The sequence below is a fragment of the Oncorhynchus clarkii genome, chromosome 1, assembly GCF_045791955.1.
Source record: "Oncorhynchus clarkii lewisi isolate Uvic-CL-2024 chromosome 1, UVic_Ocla_1.0, whole genome shotgun sequence".
In the NCBI taxonomy this organism is placed as follows: Eukaryota; Metazoa; Chordata; class Actinopteri; order Salmoniformes; family Salmonidae; genus Oncorhynchus; species Oncorhynchus clarkii.
Window position 1 is genome coordinate 6,112,454 of NC_092147.1, and position 27,000 is coordinate 6,139,453.

The 27,000-nt window shown below is 42.0% G+C and overlaps 1 protein-coding gene across 3 annotated transcripts in view; it reads left to right on the top strand.

Moving 5' to 3' along the window:
* Window positions 1–27,000, top strand: part of LOC139414845 (lisH domain-containing protein ARMC9) — a 90,702-nt gene that overhangs the window by 24,739 nt on the left and 38,963 nt on the right. For all 3 annotated transcript variants that reach the window (XM_071162449.1, XM_071162440.1, XM_071162441.1), the window contains 10 exons: window positions 3,295–3,385; window positions 5,611–5,734; window positions 7,967–8,106; window positions 9,805–9,881; window positions 14,977–15,051; window positions 15,373–15,463; window positions 15,923–15,981; window positions 17,632–17,730; window positions 18,029–18,147; window positions 20,009–20,169. In XM_071162449.1, the coding sequence (XP_071018550.1) occupies window positions 3,295–3,385; window positions 5,611–5,734; window positions 7,967–8,106; window positions 9,805–9,881; window positions 14,977–15,051; window positions 15,373–15,463; window positions 15,923–15,981; window positions 17,632–17,730; window positions 18,029–18,147; window positions 20,009–20,169 (1,036 nt within the window). The remainder of the gene's footprint in view (window positions 1–3,294; window positions 3,386–5,610; window positions 5,735–7,966; window positions 8,107–9,804; window positions 9,882–14,976; window positions 15,052–15,372; window positions 15,464–15,922; window positions 15,982–17,631; window positions 17,731–18,028; window positions 18,148–20,008; window positions 20,170–27,000) is intronic.

A 27,000-nucleotide genomic window follows, 5' to 3' on the forward strand; every position in this document is an offset into this window, starting at 1 on the left:
ATTACAAAAATCACTGAAGCATTAGTCTTATATCTCCCCCTCTAATTTTAAGCATCAGCTGTCAGAGCAGCTTACCGATCACTATACCTGTACACAGCCCATCTGTAAATAGCACACCAGACTACCTCATCCCCATATTATTACTTACCCTCTTGCTCTTTTGCACCCCAGTATCTCTACTTGCACAACATCATCTGCACATCCATCACCACAGTGTTAATGCTAAATTGTAATTATTTTAACCTCCATGGCCTGTTTATTGCCTTACCTCCCTACTCGTCTACATTTGCACACACTGTACATAGATTTTTCTATTTTTCTTTTTTATTGTGTTATTGACTGTACATTTGTTCATGTGTAACTCTGTGTTGTTGTTTTTGTCGCACTGCTTTGCTTTATCTTGGACAGATCACAGTTGTAAATGAGAACTTGTTCTCAACTGGTCTACCTGGTTAAATAAAGGTGAAATAAAAATATAATTAAAACAGGCAGGGTGTTGTTGGGTTAAATTGCCACTTGACACTGATCTTGGGTCAGTTTAGCATTTTCCCCAATAATGGTGAATGTTAGATGGAGAAACTGATCCTAGATCTGTACCTATGGGAAAACTTCAGCTCGGCACTTACAGGGTGGCATCTGGTACAACCATGAGGTAACCATTAGACATATTATCTAACAGAACCATAGGGGCTTTGTCACGATTCTCTCCTCCCCAAAGTGGGCACTCGTTCACTTCCCCCTTAAGGGTGTGAAGCATTGCTAAGTGCACTCTTCAAAGAGAAGAATCTGAATTAGGCCTTTTTGTTTCATTTAATGGATCTCTTGAATGGCTAAAGATACTACTCACAGGCTTTCACAGGTTCTAAATGTTGGGATGATTTCATATTGGAAATGGTGGTAGGTCATGAACTCTTTTTGGTAAGGCCAAAGTTCACCAGCCTCTCTCAAGTAGGCTAGATACCACATTTAATTTGACAGTAGTAATGTGCCGGTTTAAAATGTCTCTCTCTCTCTCTCTCTCTCTCTTTGTCTCTCTCTCTCTCTCTTTGTCTCTCTCTCTCTATCTCTCTCTCTGTCTCTCTGTCTCTCTCTCTCTCTCTCTCTCTCTCTCTCTCTTCTCTCTCTCTCCCTCCCTCCCTCCTGGTAAGAAAGACAATCAATTGAACATCTCACTGTCTTCAGTAAACATGATATCTTCATCTCATTATTTTAACTTTTTACGAAACAGCCTCAACCTCCGATTCAGTGCCAGTAGTTCCGTTTTTCCTCCTGGCTTCTAGAATTACCACACTAGGGAAGGAGGGCCCCTGTTTCATTGGTCCTACGATTCACTGGTTCGTTAGAAGATGGTTTGCCCAGCACTCCATCACTCTCCCTCTTGGTCAAAAAGCCCTTACACAGCCTGGAGGTGTGTTTTCGGTCATTGTCCTGTTGAAAAACAAATGTTTGTCCCACTTAGCGCCCACCAGATGGGATGGCGTATCGCTGCAGAATGCTGTGGTAGACATGATGGTTAAGTGTGCCTTGAATTCTAAATAAATCACTGACAGTGTCACCAGCAAAGCACCCCCAGACCATCACACCTCCTCCTCCATGCTTCATGGTGGGAACCACACATGCAGAGATCATCTGTTCACCTCCTCTGCGTTTCACAAAGCAGTTAGAACCAAAAATGTCAAATTTGGACTCATCAGACCAAAGGACAGATTTCCACCGGTCTAATGTCGATTGCTTGTTTTTCTTGGCCCAAGCAAGTCTCTTCTTCATATTAGTGTCCTTTAGTTGTGGTTTCTTTGCAGCAATTCGACCATAAAGGCCTGATTCACATAGTCTCTTCTGAACAGTTGATGTTGAGATGTGTCTGTTACTTGAACTCTGTGAAACATTTATTTGGGTTGCAATCAGGTGCAGTTAACTGTAATGAATTTAGGAAACTCCGGGTCTTCCTTTCCTGTGGCGGTCCTCATGAGAGCCAGTTTCATCACAGCGCTTGATGGTTTTTGAGACTGCACTTGAAGAAACTTTCAAAGTTCTTGACATTTTCCCTATTGACTAACCTTCATGTCTTAAAGTAATGATGGATTGTTATTTTTCTTTGCTTATTTGAGCTGTTCTTGCCATAATATGTACTTGAACCCTACCTTGTCGCAACACAACTGATTGGTTCAAATTCATTAAGAAGGAAAGAAATTCAAGAAATATACTTTTAACAAGGCACACCTGTTAATTAAAATGCATTCCAGGTGACTTCCTCATGAAGCTGGTTGAGAAAATGCCAAGAATGTGCAAAGCTGTCATCAAAGCAAAGGGTGGCTACTTTGAAGAATCTCAAATATATTTTGATTTGTTTAACACATTTTTCATTACTAAATAATTCCATATGTGTTATTTCATAGTTTTGATATCTTTGCTATTATTCTACAATTTAGAAAATAGTACAAATAAAGAAACATCCTTGAATGAGTCGGTGTGTCCAAACATTTGACTGGTATTGTATGTATATATGTTTATATGTACAATATTAGGAGGCAATATACAATCTGTCACTTCATTTGGCCTGAGCTATTGTTTGTTTGAATTGAAGGTCAGATTGATCTCAGTTTGTCAGAGTAGCCTCTTGTTTATTGGTACCATTATTGTCTTAGAATGATTCTATTTTTAAAAAATATATTTAAAAAATTTACTAGAAAGTTTGCAATTTTTCGAATTGCTATAATGGGTGATCCTTTTTTCTGTCAACAATGTCTGCAGTACCGCGGTTGACCTTGAACTTCCATTGCTTCAATGAGAAGGGGGAGGTGGTTCTCCCCTGGCCTGCTCCAATGTCATGTGATGAGGGTAGTTTTGTGCGGTGGCTGGCTTGAGACTTTGGCTCGTAGTCCACATTTGAATGGAAAAGTTTTTGAGAAATGATTTGACTTTGAAAGTTTCAACGTGTCTTCATTGATTACAGTTTACAATTGGCTCATTCATCCCCCCTCCTCTCCCCTGTAACTATTCCCCAGGTCATTGCTGTAAATGAGAACGTGTTCTCAGTCAACTTACCTGGTAAAATAATGGATAAAAAAACACACCAGCCAAGCTTCTGGGAGAGCACGATGGTTCTCTTTTGCCAACCAGATACAACCCCACAGTAGTGTTTTTCCAAATTGCCTATGGGAAACAATAGATGTTAGACTATGTACAGTAACTTGCATGTGAAACAGTTCACCATCCATTGTCCTTTGTCCATTATACCGAATCTCCCAGTGGCTTTCCCATGAAAAAAAATCTGCGTTGGAATATGTTTTGCAGAAACCTGTGCTCCTCTTGATGAGGTCGAAGAACGAGATGGTCAGGCAGTACATGGCTCGTCTCATCAATGCTTTCGCATCCCTCGCAGAGGGTAAGTCATATGTTATTTAATGTGTTGTAGTATACAGTGCATTCAGAAAGTATTCACACCCCTTGACTTTTTCAAAATTAAAAAAAACAGCATGAATTTAAAATGGATTAAATTCAGATTTTGTGTCATTGATCTAAAGACACTGATCTAAAGACACTGATCTAAAGACACTGATCTAAAGACACTGATCTAAAGACACTGATCTAAAGACACTGATCTAAAGACACTGATCTAAAGACACTGATCTAAAGACAATGATCTAAAGACACTGATCTAAAGACACTGATCTAAAGACACTGATCTAAAGACACTGATCTAAAGACACTGATCTAAAGACACTGATCTAAAGACACTGATCTAAAGACACTGATCTAAAGACACTGATCTAAAGACAATGATCTAAAGACACTGATCTAAAGACATTGATCTAAAGACACTGATCTAAAGACATTGATCTAAAGACACTGATCTAAAGACACTGATCTAAAGACACTGATCTAAAGACACTGATCTAAAGACACTGATCTAAAGACACTGATCTAAAGACACTGATCTAAATGCCCCATAATGTCAAAGTGGAATTTTGTTTGTAGAATTTTTTTGTTGTTGCAATTAACTAGAAATGAAAAGCTGAAATGTCTTGTGTCAATAAGTATTCAATCTCTTTGTTATAGCAAGATTATGGCTATTATGGTTTTTCAACATCTCGTAAAGAAGGGCACCAATTAGATAGATGGTGTGAAGAGCAAGATGGGAGGGGTTGAATAGAGCTGAAGGGAGGGACTAATAACAAGATAACCAATGTAAAACATACGGGTGTCTGTACAATGTATATTGGTTCAGAAATGTTGTGAAATAGCACAGTTACAAATAGAAATCAAACTGGACGGACATCAGAAATAGAGGAAGGACTAAAAACAAACAAAATATAACTATTGTAAAATAGATTGTGTCTGTAAAATGTGTATAGTATGTATAACCTGAAGGTGAAGCTGAAGCCTGAGTGTTATTGTTTATTAGTTTACTCCAGTTGGGGGAGGAATGGTAGGGTTTGCAGGGAATAATAAAGGTATATTCTTTTTTTTAAAGTGTGTATATATATATATATATGTATATGTATATGTATATGTATATATATATATATGTGTTTATATATATATATATATACATATATATATATATATATATGTATATGTTTATTTATATATATATATATATATGTATATGTATATGTTTATATATATATATATATATATATATATGTATATGTTTATATATATGTATATGTTTATATATGTATATGTTTATATATATGTATATGTTTATATATATATATGTATATATATGTGTGTGTGTATATTTTTAAAGGCACAGTCAACTTAGTGTGTGTAAACTTCTGACCCACTGGAATTGTGATACAGTGAATTATAAGTGAAATAATCTGTCTGTAATCAATTGTTGGAAAAATGACTTGTGTCGTGCACAAAGTAGATGTCCTAACCGACTTGCCAAAACTATAGTTTGTTACAAGAAATTTGTGGAGTGGTTGAAAAACGAGTTTTGATTAGTCATACCTTAGTGTGTGTAAACTTCCGACTTCAACTGTGTGTGTGTGTGTGTGTGTGTACTTATGTATTTATAAATGTGTGTATATATTTGTATATATTTATATTCATTTATATGTATGTATATGGGTATGTGTGTGTGTGTATATAGATATATATATATATATATATATATATATATATATATATATATATATATATATATATATATATATATATATATATATATATTATTTACCACAAAAATATATATATATATATATATATATATATATTTACCACAAAAATATATGGAGGATTGGAAATGATGCAGACAATTACATTGATGGAAGCAACAATCTATCTGCAATATTAAAGCGGATCCACCCCCTGGAATTGTTTTTTAATACATTTTTTTAAACGGCACCGATTGATAGATGTGTACACCCAGTCACTACAAATATCAAATTAAGTCAAATGTTATTTGTCACATACGCCGAATACAACAGGTGGAGATATACAGGCGTCCTTCCTAACTCAGTTGCCGGAGAGGAAGGAAACTGCTCAGGGATTTCATCATGAAGCAAATGGTGATTTTGAAGCATGGATTCCAGGCTATAATCCTCGGACGATGGTGGTGACCCCTGGTTGTGTTGTGTGTGTGTGTATGTTGTGTTCCAGGTCGTGTGTACCTGTCCCAGGTCCCGTCTTTGTTGAGGCTGCTCATTGAGTCTCTAAGGACAGAGGAGAAGGACTCTGTGAGCAGAGAGAATGTCCTGGGAGCCCTGCAGAAACTAAGCCTCAGGTACACTCACTTCCTTAAAAACACTCCTACTCACTTCCTCAAAAACACTCCCACTCACTTCCTCAAAAACACTCCCACTCACTTCCTCAAAAACACTCCCACTCACTTCCTCAAAAACACTCCCACTCACTTCCTGAAACACACTCCCACTCACTTCCTGAAACACACTCCCACTCACTTCCTGAAAACACACTCCCACTCACTTCCTGAAACACACTCACTTCCTGAAACAGGCTATATACAGTAGCGAGGCTACATACAGACACCGGTTAGTCAGGCTGATTGAGGTAGTATGCAGATATGGTTAAAGTGACTATGCATATATGATGAACAGAGAGTAGCAGTAGCGTAAAAGACGGGGTGGTGGTGGGTGGGACACAATGCAGATAGCCCGGTTAGCCAATGTTCGGGAGCACTGGTTGGTCGGCCCAATTGAGGTAGTATGTACATGAATGTATAGTTAAAATGACTATGCATATATGATAAACAGAGAGTAACAGCAGCGTAAAAAGAGGGGTTGGGGAGACACACAATGCAAATAGTCCAGGTAGCCATTTGATTACCTGTTTAGGAGTCTATTGGCTTGGGGGTAAAAACTGTTGAGAAGCCTTTTTTGTCCTAGACTCCCATTCACTCACTTCCTCAAACACACTCTCACTCACTCACTTCCTCAAACACACTCTCACTCACTCACTTCCTCAAACACACTCTCACTCGCTCACTTCCTCAAACACACTCTCACTCACTCACTTCCTCAAACACACTCTCATTCACTCACTTCCTCAAACACACTCTCATTCACTCACTTCCTCAAACACACTCTCATTCACTCACTTCCTCAAACACACTCTCATTCACTCACTTCCTCAAACACACTCTCATTCACTCACTTCCTCAAACACACTCTCATTCACTCACTTCCTCAAACACACTCCCACTCACTCACTTCCTCAAACACACTCCCACTCACTCACTTCCTCAAACACACTCTCATTCACTCACTTCCTCAAATACACTCCCACTCACTTCCTCACACGTGTGCATGCACACACACACACACACACACACACACACACACACACACACACACACACACACACACACACACACACACACCATTTGGACCGCTAACCTGTATGTTATTGTGCTGTATTGTTTAGCATCCTGGTGTAGTGTTGAATTAAACTAACCTATATTATGATATGACAATCTTATACCAGGCATACTACCTACCGCTCTGTATCCACAGTCACACTACCGCTCTGTATCCACAGTCACACTACCGCTCTGCATCCACAGTCATACTACCGCTCTGCATCCACAGTCACACTATCACTCTGCATCCACAGTCACACTACCGCTCTGCATCCACAGTCACACTATCACTCTGTATCCAAAGTCACATTACCGCTCTGTATCCACAGTCACACTACCACTCTCTGCATCCACAGTCACACTACCACTCTGCATCCACAGTCACACTACCGCTCTGCATCCACAGTCACACTACCGCTCTGTATCCACAGTCACACTACCGCTCTGCATCCACAGTCACACTACCGCTCTGCATCCACAGTCACACTACCGCTCTGCATCCACAGTCACACTACCGCTCTGCATCCACAGTCACACTACCGCTCTGCATCCACAGTCACACTACCGCTCTGCATCCACAGTCACACTACCGCTCTGCATCCACAGTCACACTACCGCTCTGCATCCACAGTCACACTACCGCTCTGCATCCACAGTCACACTACCACTCTGCATCCACAGTCACACTACCGCTCTGCATCCAACAGTCACACTACCGCTCTGCATCCAACAGTCACACTACCGCTCTGTATCCACAGTCACACTACCGCTCTGCATCCACAGTCACACTACCGCCACAATCAGCCCTAGTAGACTAGAGAATGTGATATCCCGGTGTCTTTACTTTTTTTTTTTTTGTTAATCAGAAAACTATTGGTTTGAAACACAAGCTTATAAACAGCTAGTGGTTTCCCGGTCTAACCCCGTGGGCTGTGTTTCGTTCTGTTTGCTCGTTGTGCAACACCTAGTGGTGTCCGGGCCTAACCCCGTTGTCTTTGTTCCTCTCTGTTTGCTTGTGTCTGTGCGTCTGCATATGTGCGTCTGTTTGTGCGTGCAAACATGTGAGTTTTGTGTACACATCCATGTGTGTGTGTGTGTGTGTGTGTGTGTGTGTGTGTGTGTGTGCGCACGCTCTAGGAGGAGCCAGCAGTCAGCCATGATAGAGGACGGTCTCATTGACTGGCTGGTAGATGAGCTGCAGGACTCTGACTGTCTGTCTGACTACACTCTGGAGTACGCTGTGGCCCTGCTCATGAACCTATGTCTACGCACCAGAGGTAGCCTATCATCACCTGGTACCACTCATCACCTTGTACCACCCATCACCTGGTACCACCCATACCTAGTACGACACCCACCTGATGGCACAGTCCATTAGCCTGGTCCCAGATCTATTTGTGCCAAAACAGATCTGGGATCAGGCTACATTTCCCTCAGTCCAGTGTTTCCCTCCGATTATTTTCCATCCGCGGCACAAAAGCACCCAAAACAATAAACAGGCCCTCAGTTGAAACCAAAAGTATTTTGGGACGTGGGCTCCCACACCACCTATACAGGGAACACTAACACAGTCCACATCAGTTGTCTGAAGTGAACTGGAAATTCAGCGTCTTTTTATAGGAATTTGATCAACTTCCACCGTCCTCCACAAGAGTTGCTGAAATTCCTCTTCACTTCAGTTTGCTCTTTAAAGACATTCTCCCGCTTTGTGCTGGATGTGTCAATATGTAGTCCAAACATGTATAATCGGTTAGCAGAATTATTGTTTTACCTCAACTAAGCCACGAAATCCCTAGTTTGAAAGAGACAGTTTTTTTTCTGGAAGCTGTGACATTTTCCTTACATTTTCCCCCAATTTGGGCCAGCCAATGAGTTCCTAGCTATTCGAAGACTAGCCAATGAGCTTCAGCCTCTCACCATTTCGGTGACATCTAGCAAGCTGCACATCATAATGGTACGCCATATTCGGGGACCACTTTTGGCTCAGTACTACTGGGTAAAATGTATACGAAAATACTGGTGCATCTCTTTCATTCATGCACCTTGGCTAAAGAGTTAGGTATGGGCATTGATCCCTTCCCTCTATCTCCCACAGAATTAGAATGAGTTAGCTAGTTAGATCTCAAATGACCTATTACAATAAACATAATATTATCAGCAGAGGCTTTTATCAAAAAGCCATTTACAGTTATACGTCCATTCATTTTTCCGTATGGGACCCATACTATGGTTGGTCCCAAAGCAGAAATCAAACCCACTACACCTTGGCGTTGCAAGAGTCCATGCTCTACGAATTGAGCCACACAGGACCATTTACTTCTACTCACGACTCATCAAAGGAGTGTCTTTGCATACCAACCTGCATCCCACTGCTGGCTTGCTTATGAAGCTAAGCAGGGTTGGTCCCTGGATGGGAGACCAGATGCTGTTGGAGGGCCAGTAGGGGGCACTCTTTCCTCTGGTCTAAAAAAAAAGATATCCCAATGCCCCCAGGGCAGTAATTGGGGACACTGCCCTGTGTAGGGTGCCGTCTTTCAGATGGGACGTTAAACGGGTGTCCTTACTCTCTGTGGTCACTAAAGATCCCATGGCACTTATTGTAAGAGTAGGTGTGTTAACCCTGGTGTCCTGGTTAAATTCCCAATCTGGCCCTCAAACCATCACGGTCACCTAATCATCTACAGTTTACAAGTGGCTCATTAATCCCCCTTCCTCTCCCCTGTAACTATTCCCCAGGTCGTTGTTGTAAATGAGAATGTGTTCTCAGTCAACTTACCTGGTTATATAAAATACATTGTCCCTAGGCCTTGTATAGACTTCTGGCCCTGGGTCTAATGTTAAATGCCCATTGAAGGGATTGATTCAAATCAAATTGAGTTAGATGGGGTGAGCAGAATGAAATCTTCTTGTTCTTTCAGACCCGTATCTAACCCTAACCCGTATCTCTGTTGTCATGACTTGTCTTTTTGTTCCAGGTAAGAGGAAGTGTGCTGAGAACCCTAAATACGTGCTGAAGGTTCTGACTGACCTTCTGGGACACGAGAACCACGAGGTAATACACACACACACACACACTTTCATGGACACACACATGCACTTACACACACAACTCTCACGCACCCACACACACACAGGCAGACACCTGCAGTTGTGAATGTACACAAACTACTCACATATAAAACACACACACAGAAAGAGGTTAATCTGTAAATCTGTTAATCTGCACCAGTCCCAGCAGATCACTAATCTGCTTGCTGGAGTGATGGTGGCGTACTGTATGGTAGGGTTGAGCTGTATCCAGATGTTCATATCTCATACAGTCCTTCACTCATCCCGGGATTTACTGTATTACTGCCTTAGTACAAAAGGGGGTGCCAAAAACATCTTATTAATTCAGTAATTTGCTTAGATAACTAGCAAATTTACAGTTAGGGTCCGCGTTAATGCAGAATTCATTATTGTTAACGTCTGTTACCAGTATGCTAACTAAATTAGCACAAGTAATAATGAATTTCCATGGAGGCTGCTCACGAAATATGCTAACAAATTGCAAAGACAGGCAGTCCAGCTCATAAAGTTATACATATATAGGTAAGTATAGAGTTTGGACATTTCCAAGTGAATGTGAACGAGCGACATTGTGCAAATGAACAAAGTTTTGTCGCATGCTTGTCTAAAGTAAGATCAGTACTGTGTCTGAAGCAGCATGGTTCAACACACTGTCTATGTGGAATCTGGAGTCGCTAGGGCAACGGGCCTGTCTGCTTGGAGAAGAGGCGGGAGGAGCAGACGGCTGAGAAAAGAGCGGCAAAAAAACTCAAGGAAATCAAAAGAGTGGCAGCTGTACGGATAACTCATCCAATGGGCTTTGACTTCTCAAACACGGCAGAAAACTTACACAATATGATGTCCTGTCACCTTATTAATTCAGCAATTTACCTAGATAACTAGCAAGTTAAACATAGTGTCCTCTGCGTTAACTCAGAATTATTCATTTTTCACGCACAGAAAAAAATATATAAAAAGCTTTAGAAATCTCTTAATGCGTTTTGTAAACACAGATGTAAAGGTCTTGTTATTGTAATAGACTAATATTCTGCTTCAGTTGCACTTTTCCACTCGGATGAGAATTCACAAAAGGGAACTCTATCAGTAGACAGCGCTCTGACTGATGTGTAGCTACTTTTCTCTGGTACTTTTGAAGGTGTAGCCAGCCTGCATTTCTCTTGTAAAATGCAAGATTAACTTTAAGCCAAACATTAGGAAATGTAGCTGGCTATATTTTTTCTATGATAAACATTAGCAATATGATGGCCATGCATCGTTTTTGCAAAAAATATCTTGCTTTTTCATTGTAAGCTCATTCACTTGTGTTGCTGCCAGCCAAATATGTTAAGCGGAGCGACACAGGGGAAGCCAAGAGCAGACTCAGATGAGGAAACAAGGATGAATTAATCAAAATATATATTGTTACACAGAGAGATATGGAGTGCAGATCCAGGGAAGCTTGGATGAGTTGCAGAAAAAACAGATGTGGAGACCGAGGTTGGAGTTAGCTGAGTAGAACAGTGTAAACAGGTCCTGAGGGGAATCCAAGGTAGTGGTGGTGAGTAAAATCCAGAGCAAGGTAGTTGTGTGGTGAGATGTGGAACAGGAGACAGGAGACAGAGACAGAGAGGTAACTGCAATGAGTGGATAAACGGTATCAGCCAGGGAAACAGGCACAGCAGAGTAACATGATCTTGAATAATCATAAATGGCTAGAATCATGAACTGACTGAGCAGAGATTACGATCTGGCAGAGTGGAAGTGGCAGGACTGAGTATTTCTAGAGGTCTTTATTATGGAACGAGTTGCAGCTGGTAGGGATCTGCTCTGACTCCAGCACACTTGTCTCCAACCACACAATCACACAGAGAGGGAGAGAGAGAGAGTGTACAGGGGGAGTAACTGCAGGTCAAGAAGACACCGGATGAACACCAGAGGGCGTAGCAGGAGCAGCTGTGACAAAATAGCATTGCACTTCTGTTGTCATCTGATGAAAATGAAGCTATTTCCTGTCTGAATGTGTTGCACTAATGTATTTTATGTGAAGGAAAACTATAGTTGCACGTCCCTGATCACTCTCTATTGAAGCAAAAAAAATACTGTTGACTTTCAATTATAAAACACGACCCCTTAAAACACAGCTTTCTCCCATTGTGTCTAGTGTGTTACTGATGGTAGGCTTTGTTACTTTGGTCCCAGCTCTCTGCAGGTCATTCACTAGGTCCCCCCGTGTGGTTCTGGGATTTTTGCTCACCGCTCTTGTGATCATTTTGACCCCACGGGGTGAGATCTTGCGTGGAGCCCCAGATCGAGGAAGATTATCAGTGGTCTTGTATGTCTTCCATTTCCTAATAATTGCTCCCACAGTTGATTTCTTCAAACCAAGCTGCTTCGCTATTGCAGATTCAGTCTTCCCAGCCTGGTGCAGGTCTACAATTTTGTTTCTGGTGTCCTTTGACAGCTCTTTGGTCTTGGCCATAGTGGAGTTTGGAGTGTGACTGTTTGAGGTTGTGGACAGGTGTCTTTTATACTAATAACAAGTTCAAACAGGTGGCATTAATACAGGTAACGAGTGGAGGACAGAGGAGCCTCTTAAAGAAGAAATTACAGGTCTGTGAGAGCCAGAAATCTTGCTTGTTTGTAGGTGACCAAATACTTATTTTCCACCATAATTTGCAAATAAAAAATCCTACAATGTGATTTTCTGTATTTTTTTTTTCATTTTGTCTGTCATAGTTGAAGTGCAACTATGATGAAAATTACAGGCCTCTCTCATCTTTTTAAGTGGGAGAACTTGCACAATTGGTGGCTGACTAAATACTTTTTTTGCCCCACTGTACTTAAACAATAGTTACAAATATAAAAATGTATTGGGAAAAACTTCAAATAAATTGAATGGTATTAAAAAAACATCCCGTGGTTATTTCCAAATACCTTGGTATACGGTATATCGCCCAAGCTATTGCTGCCGTCTTGTAAGCTCTGCTCCAACTTTGCTATTTTGTGATTCTTTCGGCGTTTATCTATCCGCTATGATTATTATGATCGATAAGAACTTTTGAACATCAGATCGGCAGTTACTAACCTCAATTGTGGCTCAAACTTAGACTCATCTGCCCTGGGCTCTTTGTGTAATTCTGATCAAATTCTCGGGCTATCCAAGAGGAAACGCCGCCGATAAAGAGGCAGGAGAGGGGAAGTCCTGTCGAGATTAAGGCGAAGGGAAAACCGGCCACCTCTTCCCTCCATTCTATTTGTCAATGTACAGTCTCTTGGTAATAACATGAATGACCTCCGACCGCAGATTTGTTATCAAAGGGATTCTTGTAACTGCAATATTCTCTGCTTTTCTGAAACATGGCTATATGTTTGCTATGACCATGCCTCAGGACTACCTGACATGATGACTCCTTGCTGTCCCCAGTCCACCTGGCCGTGCTGCTGCTCCAGTTTCAACTGTTCTGCCTTATTATTATTATTATTATTGGACCATGCTGGTCATTTATGAACATTTGAACATCTTGGCCATGTTCTGTTATAATCTCCACCCGGCACAGCCAGAAGAGGACTGGCCACCCCACATAGCCTGGTTCCTCTCTAGGTTTCTCCCTAGGTTTTGGCCTTTCTAGGGAGTTTTTCCTAGCCACCGTGCTTCTACACCTGCATTGCTTGCTGTTTGGGGTTTTAGGCTGGGTTTCTGTACAGCACTTTGCGATATCAGCTGATGTACGAAGGGCTATATAAATAAATTTGATTTGATTTGATTTGCTATCCAACTTGATGGATTCTTCATTCACCGAGCAGACAGGACATTGGGTTGAGGGAAATCGAGGGGGAGGGGGAGGGGTATGCCTCTCGTCATCAAAAGCAAATGGTGTGCTGACTCTTGCGCAGTGGAAGTCTCAACCTATTGTTCACCCATCTTGGAATACCTGATGGTCAAATGCCGACCTGTTATCGTGTCTGCTGTATATGTTCCACCTCAGGACAATAAAAACAACAAGCTGGTACTTAATGTACGAGGCTATAAACAAGCCGGAAACCAGGAGGCTGCTTTCCTGGTTGCCTGTGATTTTAATTCTGAGTCATTAAGACATGTGATGCCCAACTTCCATCAACACTTATCCGTCACCACTAGGGGGCGATAGAGTCCTAGACCACTTATACTCTACCCACAAGCAAGCATACAAGGCCCCCCCCCCCCCCCCCCCTTCAGAAAATCAGATCATGACCCTATAGTCCTGCTTCCTGTTTACAAGCAGAAACGTAATCAGGAAGTACCCGTGCTGTGTTCAGTTGAGAAATGGTCCTCCGTATCGGATGCTATGCTACAAGACTGCGTTGCTAGCGTCGATAGCAGTGATAAGCTAACCACCTCCGTCACCGGCTTCATAAGGAAATGCATCGCTGACGTTGTCCCCACAGTCAAGATTCGCTGCTTCCCCAATCAAAAGCCCTGGATTAACACAAGAGGTTGGTGCTAAGCTAAAGGGACAGGGCTACCGCACACAGAGCTAACTCAGACAAACCCTGAGGCTACGGCTGAAGACAGGAACAAGTCCAACAAGTCCTGCTACGACCTCCGCAGAGCCATCAAACAAGCAAAAGTTGTAAAGATGGGGAAAGGTCTGTCTGTAATTAAGAGATGCTCTGCTTTTTTGACACCACACCCCTGTAAGCAAGTTCTGCAGCCATACGTGAACGTGTACTTTACAGGCTTGTGTATGTTTTTACAGATTCAGGCCGTACGTGAACCTGTACTTTACAGGCTTGTGTATGTTTTTACAGATTCGGCCGTACGTGAACGTGTACTTTACAGGCTTGTGTATGTTTTTACAGATTCAGGCCGTACGTGAACGTGTACTTTACAGGCTTGTGTATGTTTTTACAGATTCAGGCCGTACGTGAACGTGTACTTTACAGGCTTGTGTATGTTTTTACAGATTCAGGCCGTACGTGAACGTGTACTTTACAGGCTTGTGTATGTTTTTACAGATTCAGGCCGTACGTGAACGTGTACTTTACAGGCTTGTGTATGTTTTTACAGATTCAGGCCGTACGTGATTGTGTACTTTACAGGCTTGTGTATGTTTTTACAGATTCGGCCGTACGTGAACGGAACCCTTTATAGCATCCTGTGTATTCATGCAGTGCGAGAGGAAGCCAAGGAGATGGTTAGTGTGTGTGTGTGTGTGTGTGTGTGTGTGTGTGTGTGTGTGTGTGTGTGTGTGTGTGTGTGTGTGTGTGTGTGTGTGTGTGTGTCAAGGGCTTGTGTCAAGTGATTAACATTGTTGGTGATTGATTTCCGTGTGTGTGTGTGGCTCAGTTGCTAAAGCATAGCGCTTGCAACGCAAGGGTTGTGGGTTCGATTCCCATGTGGTCCAGTACGAAAAAGTATGAAAAAAAGCATGCACTCACTACTGTAAGTCACTCTGAATAACAGCATCTGCTAAATGACAAAAAGTGTGTGTGTGTGTGTGTGTGTGTGTGTGTAGAGTATGGAGGAGATCCTTCACTGCTACAGTAAAGAGGAGAACCCGGAGCTCAACAGGCAGATTGAGTTTATTATCAAACAGCTCAACTCAGGTCAGTCACACACACAACAGAGGTATCGACACATAGAAGTAGTCCATTTCATCATGTATGCACACAGCGCTGCATTGGCACATATTGACACGCACCAGCACACCAGTGCATTTGGAATTACATGTACACCCATTCATATTTTCCATATTTTTAATTCTAGCCTTATTCTAAAAATACATTTAAAAAAATCCCCTCATCAATTTACACACAATACCTCATAATGACAAAGCAAAAACTGATTTTTTTTAGAAGTTTTTGCAAATGTATAAAAAAATATTGTCGTGGAAATTCAGTACTGGGAGAGACACCCCCTTTGTGCCTTATTGCTTAAGTATACACAATCGCACCTACGTACCCTGTTCTGTTGGAGGCCGCTGTATGTACAAGCTGTGGTTTCTTCATGTTCTATTTGACCTCTCACCTTTGTGAGCTGACCTGACGTGTCTCTTTTCTAACCAGGGGAGGTGACTGAAGAGGGACCAGAGTCTGATGACGAAGAGGAGGATGACGATGATGAGGTAAGCTCGTCATCTCACCCTCGTTGACATGTTGATCATGTTCTGGACACACACGCAAATGTCCAAAGACGCATCGCCTCTGTCCGCTAGACACTCCTCCACAGATGGGACATCCATACTTACAAACATATATACATACCTCCCTCCCTCCCTCCCTCCCTCCCTCCCTCCCTCCCTACCTACCTACCTACCTCCCTCCCTCCCTCCCTCCCTCCCTCCCTCCCTCCCTACCTCCCTCCCTCCCTCCCTCCCTACCTCCCTCCCTCCCTCCCTCCCTCCCTCCCTCCCTCCCTCCCTCCCTCCCTCCCTCCCTCCCTACCTACCTACCTACCTACCTCCCTACCTACCTACCTCCCTCCCTCCCTACCTCCCTCCCTCCCTCCCTCCCTACCTACCTACCTACCTACCTACCTACCTACCTACCTCCCTCCCTACCTACCTACCTACCACACACACACACAGTCCTACTAACTCTGACACACACACACAGTCCTACACACACACTCCTACTAACCCTGACACACTTACACACTCCTACTAACCCTGACACACACACACACACTCGCCATTTGTATAACCATCCCAGAGTCCTTTGAACCACACACACACACACACACACACACACACACATTCCGACCTCAAGAACACCTCCCCAAAAAATTAGATATAAAAAGAGAGGGAGGGGGGGGATCAATGATAAAACATACTATATTTGACATCTTCTCCAGCGTAACACAGATATTGTGTGTCTCCCACCCGTGTGCTGTCTGATGGGGTTGCCAGGTTGGATTCTCTGGGAAAGTGGGCTATCAGATATAAGGGCCACAGCCTTGGGACCCGGGGTCACCCAGGTGCATGGCATCCCATTTTCTAGAATGGGATGCCATTCTAGAAAATGTCCCTAATAACCTAGAATAATAGTGTTGCTTATAATAGAATGGTGTCATTGTTGGTGTTATCGGCACGATCACATACTTTCCCCCGTCAAGGGAGAAACGGCGCCACTGTTCGCTACCCCCCCAGCGCCTTGTTTGTTGTTTTTGAAAGGAGTGTCTGGCAGCATAGTAAAAAAATTAAAAATATCGCAAGACACATTTCAGTGTTCGTTGTTGGAATCTTCCAAACGGACGTGGCCTTTTCACCGAGAACGGACTTCAGTTTAAAAGTGTTCACAAACAGCAATACTGCTTCTCTATCCATGGTCTCACAGCTATCTTACAGACTTCACTTCTCTCTCCATGGTCTCACAGCTATCTTACAGACTTCACTTCTCTCTCCATGGTCTCACAGCTATCTCACAGACTTCACTTCTCTATCCGTGGTCTCACAGCTATCTCACAGACTTCACTCCTCTCTCCATGGTCTCACAGCTATCTCACAGACTTCACTTCTCTCCCAGTACAATCTTATGTCATGCTATTCTCAGATGGGTCGTATTCATTAGGGCATGCAACAGAAAATGTTTTGCAACGTAAAATGAAAATGACTGTCTCTTATTGGACTAGTCCAGGTAGTCCCCCCCTGTTTCAGTCTGTTTTCTTAGTCTGTTTGGTGCCAAATGAACACAACCCTGGTGTGGCTCTATCAGGGTTGGGATCAATTCCTGTTCTCTTCAGTAAAATTAGGAAAATATCCTGTGTTTGTTAACAGGAAGACGCGATAGAGACGGACCTTGATAAAGAGGAAGTGCTTCAGCTGCAGCCCAGAGAGTTGTCCGGAGAGACACTACTGACCACAGAGTACCTGGGGGTGAGACACACACACACACACACACACACACACACACACAATGCTACACTGAACAGATCTGGGACCAGTTATTGTCCTGTGGGAACATGTTTTGTGTTTGGCACATTGCCGTTGGCGTGTGATTTTAAGTGTGTGTGTGTGTGTGTGTGTGTGTGTGTGTGTGTGTGTGTGTGTGTGTGTGTGTGTGTGTGTGTGTGTGTGTGTGTGTGTGTGTGTGTGTGTGTGTGTGTGTGTGTGTGTGTGTGTGTGTGTGTGTGTGTGTGTGTGTGTGTGTGTGTGTGTGTGTGTGTGTGTCCAGATCATGACCAACATGGCGACGAGGGTGAAGAGGAGATCGGCAGCTCCTCTTGGACGGAGTGTCGATGAACCCCTGCAGCGACCCGTGACCCCCATCTCCCACCGAAACACACACATCATGCAAGTAGTACACACACATATATACTGTATACGCACAACATGGAGCAATGCGTTCTGGACTAGAGGCTCTTAGTATCGGATGCTGTCGACCCCGTGGTCAATACAGTATTTGCCAGTACCCAGTAAATAGGGAGGGCTAATGTTACAGCATAATGTTTTGGTGTCCTTCAGAACGCCAGAGTGGTGTCAGACAATACCACAGTGGATAACTAATGTTTTGGTGTCCCTAAGAACGTCAGAGTGGTGTCAGACAATACCACAGTGGATAACTGTTTTGGTGTCCCTCAGAACATCAGAGTGGTGTCAGACAATACCACAGTGGATAACTAATGTTTTGGTGTCCCTCAGAATGTCAGAGTGGTGTCAGACAATACCACAGTGGATAACTAATGTTTTGGTGTCCCTCAGAACGTCAGAGTGGTGTCAGACAATACCACAGTGGATAACTAATGTTTTGGTTTCCCTCAGAACATCAGAGTGGTGTCAGACAATACCACAGTGGATAACTAATGTTTTGGTTTCCCTCAGAACGTCAGAGTGGTTTCAGACAATACCACAGTGGATAACTAATGTTTTGGTGTCCCTCAGAACGTCAGAGTGGTTTCAGACAATACCACAGTGGATAACTAATGTTTTGGTGTCCCTCAGAACGTCAGAGTGGTGTCAGACAATACCACAGTGGATAACTAATGTTTTGGTGTCCCTCAGAATGTCAGAGTGGTGTCAGACAATACCACAGTGGATAACTAATGTTTTGGTGTCCCTCAGAACGTCAGAGTGGTGTCAGACAATACCACAGTGGATAACTAATGTTTTGGTGTCCCTCAGAACGTCAGAGTGGTTTCAGACAATACCACAGTGGATAACTAATGTTTTGGTGTCCCTCAGAACGTCAGAGTGGTGTCAGACAATACCACAGTGGATAACTAATGTGTTGGTGTCCCTCAGAACGTCAGAGTGGTGTCAGACAATACCATAGTGGATAACTAATGTTTTGGTGTCCCTAAGAACGTCAGAGTGGTGTCAGACAATACCACAGTGGATAATTAATGTTTTGGTGTCCCTCAGAACGTCAGAGTGGTTTCAGACAATACCACAGTGGATAACTAATGTTTTGGTGTCCCTCAGAACGTCAGAGTGGTGTCAGACAATACCACAGTGGATAACTAATGTGTTGGTGTCCCTCAGAACGTCAGAGTGGTGTCAGACAATACCACAGTGGATAACTAATGTTTTGGTGTCCCTCAGAACGTCAGAGTGGTGTTCTCTAAATTGAATGTTGTAACAATAGCCTGGTCCCAGAACTGTTTGTGTTATCCAACTCCTAGTAGGCAAGACGGCACCAGCGGATCTGGGATCAGGCTATTATAATGAATGACACCTGCGGTCTGGAGGGACAGAGACCTGGGGATAAGAATGGTGTTAAAGCAGCTGCAACATATTCTGTCTAAAAGATCCGCAGATAATAACAACATGGTTGTTGGTCTAATACTAAGACAATCTGGGGACAGCAAGGAGTCATCATGTCAGGTAGTCCTGAGGCATGGTCCTAGGGCTCAGGTCCTCCGAGAGAGAGAAAGAAAGAGAGAAAGAGAGAATTAGAGAGGGCATACTTCAATTCACACAGGACACCAGATAAGACAGGAGAAGTACTCCAGATGTAACAAATTGACCCTAGCCCCCCCCCCCCCCCCCCGACACATAAACTACTGCAGCATAAATACTGGAGGCTGAGACAGGAGGGGTCAGGAGACAGGAGGGGTCAGTATCCTGTTCTGTGTGAAATGGTCTAATACTAAGACAATCAGTTGAGTCCAGTGTCCTTACCCCGATGTTGTTATTGATTGTGTGTGGTTTGTAGGGACTTCCGAGGAGGCAGCGAGGGCGACAGGGGTGAGGTAGGGTACCCCTTGAGCAGACAGAGGAGCGAGGACAGCCTGCCCCCGTCCCGCTACAGCTCCCGCCCTCCCACCCGCTCCGGCAGCCGACCCAGCACCAGCGAATCCCTGCACCATTCCATGGGTAGGTGAAATTATCTTTTGTGTCAGCATGGACGTGCGTGTGTGTGCGTGCAGACAGAGGATATAACATATTTTTATTTATTTCAAGGGTAGATAAGCTTTAATATTGCAGATAGATTGTTGCTTCCATCAATGTAATTGTCTGCATCACTTCCAATCCCCCTTATATTTTTTTGCAAATATACAGTACAAGTCAAAAGTTTGGAAACACCTACTTGTTCTAGGGTTTTTCTTTATTTGTACTATTTTCTACATACATTGTAGAATAATAGTGAAGAAATCAAAACTATGAAATAACACATATGGAATCATGTACAGTTGAAGTCGGAAGTTTACATACACTTAGGCTGGAGTCATTAATACTCGTTTTTCAACCACTCCACAAATGTCTTGTTAACAAACTATAGTTTTGGTTGATTAGGACATCTACTTTGTGTATGACACAAGCAATTTTTCCAACAATTGTTTACAGACAGATTATTTCACTTATAATTCACTGAATCACAATTCCAGTGGGTCAGAAGTTTACATACACTAAGTTGATTGTGCTTGAAAAATTACAGAAAATGATGTCATCGCTTTAGAAGCTTCTGATAGGCTAATTGACATAATTTGAGTCAATTGGAGGTGCACCTGTGGAGGTATTTCAAGGCCTACCTTCAAACTCAGTGGCTCTTTGCTTGACATCATGGGAAAATCAGCCAAGACCTCAGGAAAAAAATGTAGACTTCCACAAGTCTGGTTCATCCTTCGGAGCAATTTCCAAATGCCTGAAGGTACCACGTTCATCTGTACAAACAATAGTACGCAACTATAAACACCATTGGACCACGCAGCCGTCATACCGCTCAGGAAGGAGACGCGTTCTATCTCCTAGAGATGAACGTGCTTTGGTGCGAAAAGTGCAAATCAATCCCAGAACAACAGCAAAGGACCTTGTGAAGGTGCTGGAGGAAACAGGTACAAAAGTATCTATATCCATAGTAAAACGAGTCCTATATCGACCTAACCTGAAAGGCCGCTCAGCAAGGAAGAAGCCAATGCTCCAAAACTGCCATAAAAAAGCCAGACTACAGTTTGCAACTGCACATGGGGATGAAGATCGTACTTTTTTGGAGAAATGTCCTCTGGTCTGATGAAACTGTTTGGCCATAATGACCATCGTTATGTTTGGAGGAAAAAGGGGGAGGCTTGCAAGCCGAAGAACACCATCCCAACCATGAAGCACGGGGGTGGCAGCATCGTGTTGTGCGGGTGCTTTGCTGCAAAAGGGGCTGGTGCACTTCACAAAATAGATGGCATCATGAGGGAGAAAAATTATGTGGATATATTGAAGCAACATCTCAAGACATCAGTCAGGAAGTTAAAGCTTGGTCGCAAATGGGTCTTCCAAATGGACAATGACCCCAAGCATACTTCCAAAGTTGTGGCAAAATGGCTTAAGGACAACAAAATCAAGGTATTGGCGTGGCCATCACAAAGCCCTGACCTCAATCCTATAGAAAATGTTTGGGCTGAACTTAAAAAGCGTGTGCGTGCAAGGAGGCCTACAAACCTGACTCAGTTACACCAGCTCTGTCAGGAGGAATGGGTCAAAATTTACCCAATTTAGCTTGTGGAAGGCTACCCGAAACGTTTGACCCAAGTTAAAAATTAAAAGGCAACGCTACCAAATACTAATTGAGTGTATGTAAACTTCGGACCCTCTGGGAATGTAATGAAAGAAATTAAAGCTGAAATAAATAATTATCTCTACTATTATTCTGACATTTCACATTCTTAAAATAAAGTGGTGATCCTAACTGACCTAAGACAGGGAATGTTTGCTAGGATTAAATGTCAGGAATTGTGAAAAACTGAGTTTAAATGTATTTGGCTAAGGTGTATGTAAACTTCGACTTAAAGTGTAGGTACCAAAAAAGTATACAACAAATCAAAATATATTTTAGATTTTAGATTCTTCAAAGTAGTCACCTTTTGCCTTGATGGCAGCTTTGCACACTATTGGCATTCTCTTAACCAGCTTCATGATGTAATCACCAGAAATGCATTTCAATTAACAGGTGTGCTCTTTCCTTAATGTGTTTGAGCCAATCAGTTGTGTTGTGACAAGATAGGGTTGGTATACAGAAGATTCCCCTATTTAGTGAAAGACCAAGTTCCATATTATGGCAAGAACAGCTCAAATATGCAAAGAGAAACAACAGTCCATCATTACTTTAGGACATGAATGTCAGTCAATGCAGAACATTTCAAAAACGTTGAAAGTTTCTTCAAGTGCAGTCTCAAAAACCATCAAGCGCTGTGATGAAACTGGCTCTCATGAGGACCACCACAGGACAGAAAGACCCAGAGTTACCTCTGATGCAGAGGATAATTTCATTAGAGTTACCAGCCTCAGAAATTGCAGCCCAAATAAATGCTTCATAGAGTTCAAGTAACAGACACATCTCAACATCACCTGTTCAGAGACGACTGCGTGAATCAGGCCTTCATGGTCGAATTGCTGCAAAGAAACCACTACTAAAGGACACCAATCAGAAGAAGAGACTTGCTTGGGCCAAGAAACACGAGGTAATGGACATTAGAATGGTGGAAATCTGTCCTTTGGTCTGATGAGTGCAAATTTGAGATTTTTGGTTCCAACCGCCATGTCTTTGTAAAACGCGGAGTAGGTGAACAGATGACCACCGCATGTGTGGTTCCCACCATGAAGCATGGAGGAGGAGGTGTGATGCTGTGGGTGTGCTTTGTTGGTGACACTGTCAGTGATTTATTTAGAATTCAAGGCACACTTAACCAGCATGGCTACCATAGCATTCTGCTTTGCGCATAGTGGGACTTTTTCAACAGGATGAAGACCCAACACACCTCCAGGCTGTGTAAAGGCTATTTGACCAAGCAGGAGAGTGTTGGAGTGTTGCATCAGATGACCTGGCCTCCACAATCACCCGACCTCAACCCAATTCAGATGGTTTGGGATGAGTTGGACCGCAGAGTGAAGGAAAAGCAGCCAACAAGTGCTCAGCATATGTTGGAACTCCTTCAAGACTGTTGGAAAAGCATTCCAGGTGAATCTGGTTGAGAGAATGCCAGAGTGTGCAAAGCTGTCATCAAGGCAAAGGGTGCCTGCTTTGAAGAATCTAAAATGTATTTGTTTAACACTTTTTTGGTAACTACATGATTTCATTGTTTTGGTGTCTTCAATATTATTCTACAATGTAGAAAATATATTTAAAAAATAAAAAAAACCTTGAATGAGTGTCTAAACTTTTGACTGGTAGTTTTAGAACACCTACTCATTCAAGGGTTTTTCTTTATTTTTAGTATTTTCTACATTGTAGAATAATAGTGAAGAGATCAAAACTATTAAATAAAACATATGGAATCATGTCTTTTTTTGTGATCCAGTACATAATATTGTGCATTTATCATAATTTGGTTGTAATCCAGAGAGGTACGAAAACATTTCTAGATCCTCTGAGGCTGCGGAGGGATCCAAATTGTGGATATAAAAGAAAACATGAATCATCAGCGTACAATGACACCTTTGTTTTTAATCCCTGGATTTCTAGCCCCTTGATATTAAGGTTGGATCTGATTTTAACAGCTAACATTTCAATGGCATTAATAAATAGACATACTGATAGTGGACAGCCTTGTTTTACTCCTCGTGACAGTTGAAAACTTTCTGAGGAGTAGCCATTGTTTACTATATTACAGCTAGGGTTACTATACATGACTTTACCCATATTATAAGAGATTCTCCAAAATTGAAATGTACCAGGAATTTAAATATAAACTCCAGTCGTACTTTATCAAAAGCCTCTTTAACGTCAGCTATGAATAGCATGCCTGGATTCCCAGATTTTTCATAGTGTTCTACTGTTTCAAGTACTTGCCTTATATTATCTCCAATGTATTGTCCATGTAAAAAAAACTGTCTGATTTAGAATGAATAACATTGAACAATATCTTTTTAATTCTATGTGCTATACATTTTGCTAAAAAAAAATTGCATCGCAGCTTCGGTTAGTGGAGATGGAGGAGACTGAAACGAAAACATATTCTTAAAGCTCTTTGCTTCCTCTTTCAAAATATCATTTGATGAATCATGAGTGACTCTGTCATTTGTAACAAATTTAGTAAATCATTTTTGGTAGCATTTCTATGTTGAAGATTAAAAATAATTTGGTGCATTTTTCCCCATATTCCAGTTCGCTTTATTTTTATAATGTGTTACACTTGATCTTTCTTGAATAAGTTCCTCCCTTTCTTTTTGTTTTTCCTCTAACTTATTCTGAGCATCTATGGTACAGTTTTTATTGCTATCTATCTGTTCTGTTAGACCTTCTATTTCCTTTGTTAATGTGGACTCTTGACCTAAATTGCTTTTTTTTTATATATAGATGAGTACTGAATATCATGGCCCCTAAAGGCATGTTTAAAAGTGTCCATACAATTATTATTATTATTATTATACCTTTATTTAGGAACACAGCCTGAGACCATGGTCTCTTTTACAGCTGGGCCCTGCGTACACATGTTTACACATACAGTTTAGCTACAATGATTAAGAAACTACACAAGGCAAACAAAACGGATTACACAAAAGAAATACAGCAACAGATTACATTTACACAGGTTATTCCCACTAACAGGTTATTCCCCTAACAGGTTATTCCCACTAACAGGTTATTCCCCTAACAGGTTATTCCCCTAACAGCACATTAACTTGCATTACCCAAAACAGTTACAAGCAAAACAACAATAAAAATGCTCCAATAAATGTTTAAAATGAGCAACAGGGGGACAAGAGTCTCTAGTTTAAGTTTAGTCTGCAGGCTTATTCCATAGGCGAGGAGCGTAACAGGAAAAGGCAGCCATACCCAACTCTGTGGAAATCGCATGGGCCTCAAGTGTAATCCATGCTTGAGAACTGGTTTTAGGAATTATAATTCTAATATTGATGAGTGACGATAAATAAGAAGGTAGCTTATTCAGAAGTGCTTTATAGACAAACACGAGAGCATGTTGTTCTCGTCTCACGGACAGCGAAGTCCAACAATAAGGGGATCTGCTATACCTATGTTATAGTCAGTTATAAATTATTCTGTCCTGGTTAAAAACAAGTTGTCATCCAATAGGCTTTGATTAAATTCAGTAACAGGAATGTATATGCCAATTAACTGATGGTCTGACCGCATTCTGTCCCCTATCAACACTTTTTTTAAACTTTTAGTGCCAACAAGAATGACATAAGAAAGTTGTCAAGACGAGTAGTTTGATTGAGCCTCCCCAATGTATATCTCACTAGGTCGGGATATTTAAGCCTCCATATATCCACTAATTCTAATATATCCATGATATTTGTGATTTCCTTTAGAGCATGAGAGTGATAGTTTGCAGTGTGATTTCCTTTAGAGCATGAGAGTGATAGTTTGCAGTGTGATTTCCTTTAGAGCATGAGAGTGATAGTTTGCAGTGTGATTTCCTTTAGAGCATGAGGGTGATAGTTTGCAGTGTGATTTCCTTTAGAGCATGAGAGTGATAGTTTGCAGTGTGATTTCCTTTAGAGCATGAGGGTGATAGTTTGCAGTGTGATTTCCTTTAGAGCATGAGGGTGATAGTTTGCAGTGTGATTTCCTTTAGAGCATGAGGGTGATAGTATGCAGTGTGATTTCCTTTAGAGCATGAGGGTGATAGTTTGCAGTGTGATTTCCTTTAGAGCATGAGGGTGATAGTTTGCAGTGTGATTTCCTTTAGAGCATGAGAGTGATAGTTTGCAGTGTGATTTCCTTTAGAGCATGAGGGTGATAGTTTGCAGTGTGATTTCCTTTAGAGCATGAGGGTGATAGTTTGCAGTGTGATTTCCTTTAGAGCATGAGGGTGATAGTTTGCAGTGTGATTTCCTTTAGAGCATGAGGGTGATAGTTTGCAGTGTGATTTCCTTTAGAGCATGAGGGTGATAGTTTGCAGTGTGATTTCCTTTAGAGCATGAGGGTGATAGTTTGCAGTGTGATTTCCTTTAGAGCATGAGGGTGATAGTCTGCAGTGTGATTTCCTTTAGAGCATGAGGGTGATAGTTTTCAGTGTGATTTCCTTTAGAGCATGAGGGTGATAGTTTGCAGTGTGATTTCCTTTAGAGCATGAGGGTGATAGTTTGCAGTGTGATTTCCTTTAGAGCATGAGGGTGATAGTTTGCAGTGTGATTTCCTTTAGAGCATGAGGGTGATAGTTTGCAGTGTGATTTCCTTTAGAGCATGAGGGTGATAGTTTGCTGTGATTTCCTTTAGAGCATGAGGGTGATAGTTGCAGTGCAGAGCATGAGGGTGATAGTTTGCAGTGTGATTTCCTTTAGAGCATGAGGGTGATAGTTTGCAGTGTGATTTCCTTTAGAGCATGAGGGTGATAGTTTGCATGTGATTTCCTTTGGCAAAACGGAGGTGGATACATGGGTGATAGTTTGCAGTGTGATTTCCTTTAGAGCATGAGGGTGATAGTTTGCAGTGTGATTTCCTTTAGAGCATGAGGGTGATAGTTTGCAGTGTGATTTCCTTTAGAGCATGAGGGTGATAGTTTTCAGTGTGATTTCCTTTAGAGCATGAGGGTGATAGTTTGCAGTGTGATTTCCTTTAGAGCATGAGGGTGATAGTTTGCAGTGTGATTTCCTTTAGAGCATGAGGGTGATAGTTTGCAGTGTGATTTCCTTTAGAGCATGAGGGTGATAGTTTGCAGTGTGATTTCCTTTAGAGCATGAGGGTGATAGTTTGCAGTGTGATTTTCTTTATGGTTCATTGATGTATTTAAAACAGTATTATAATCTCCCACC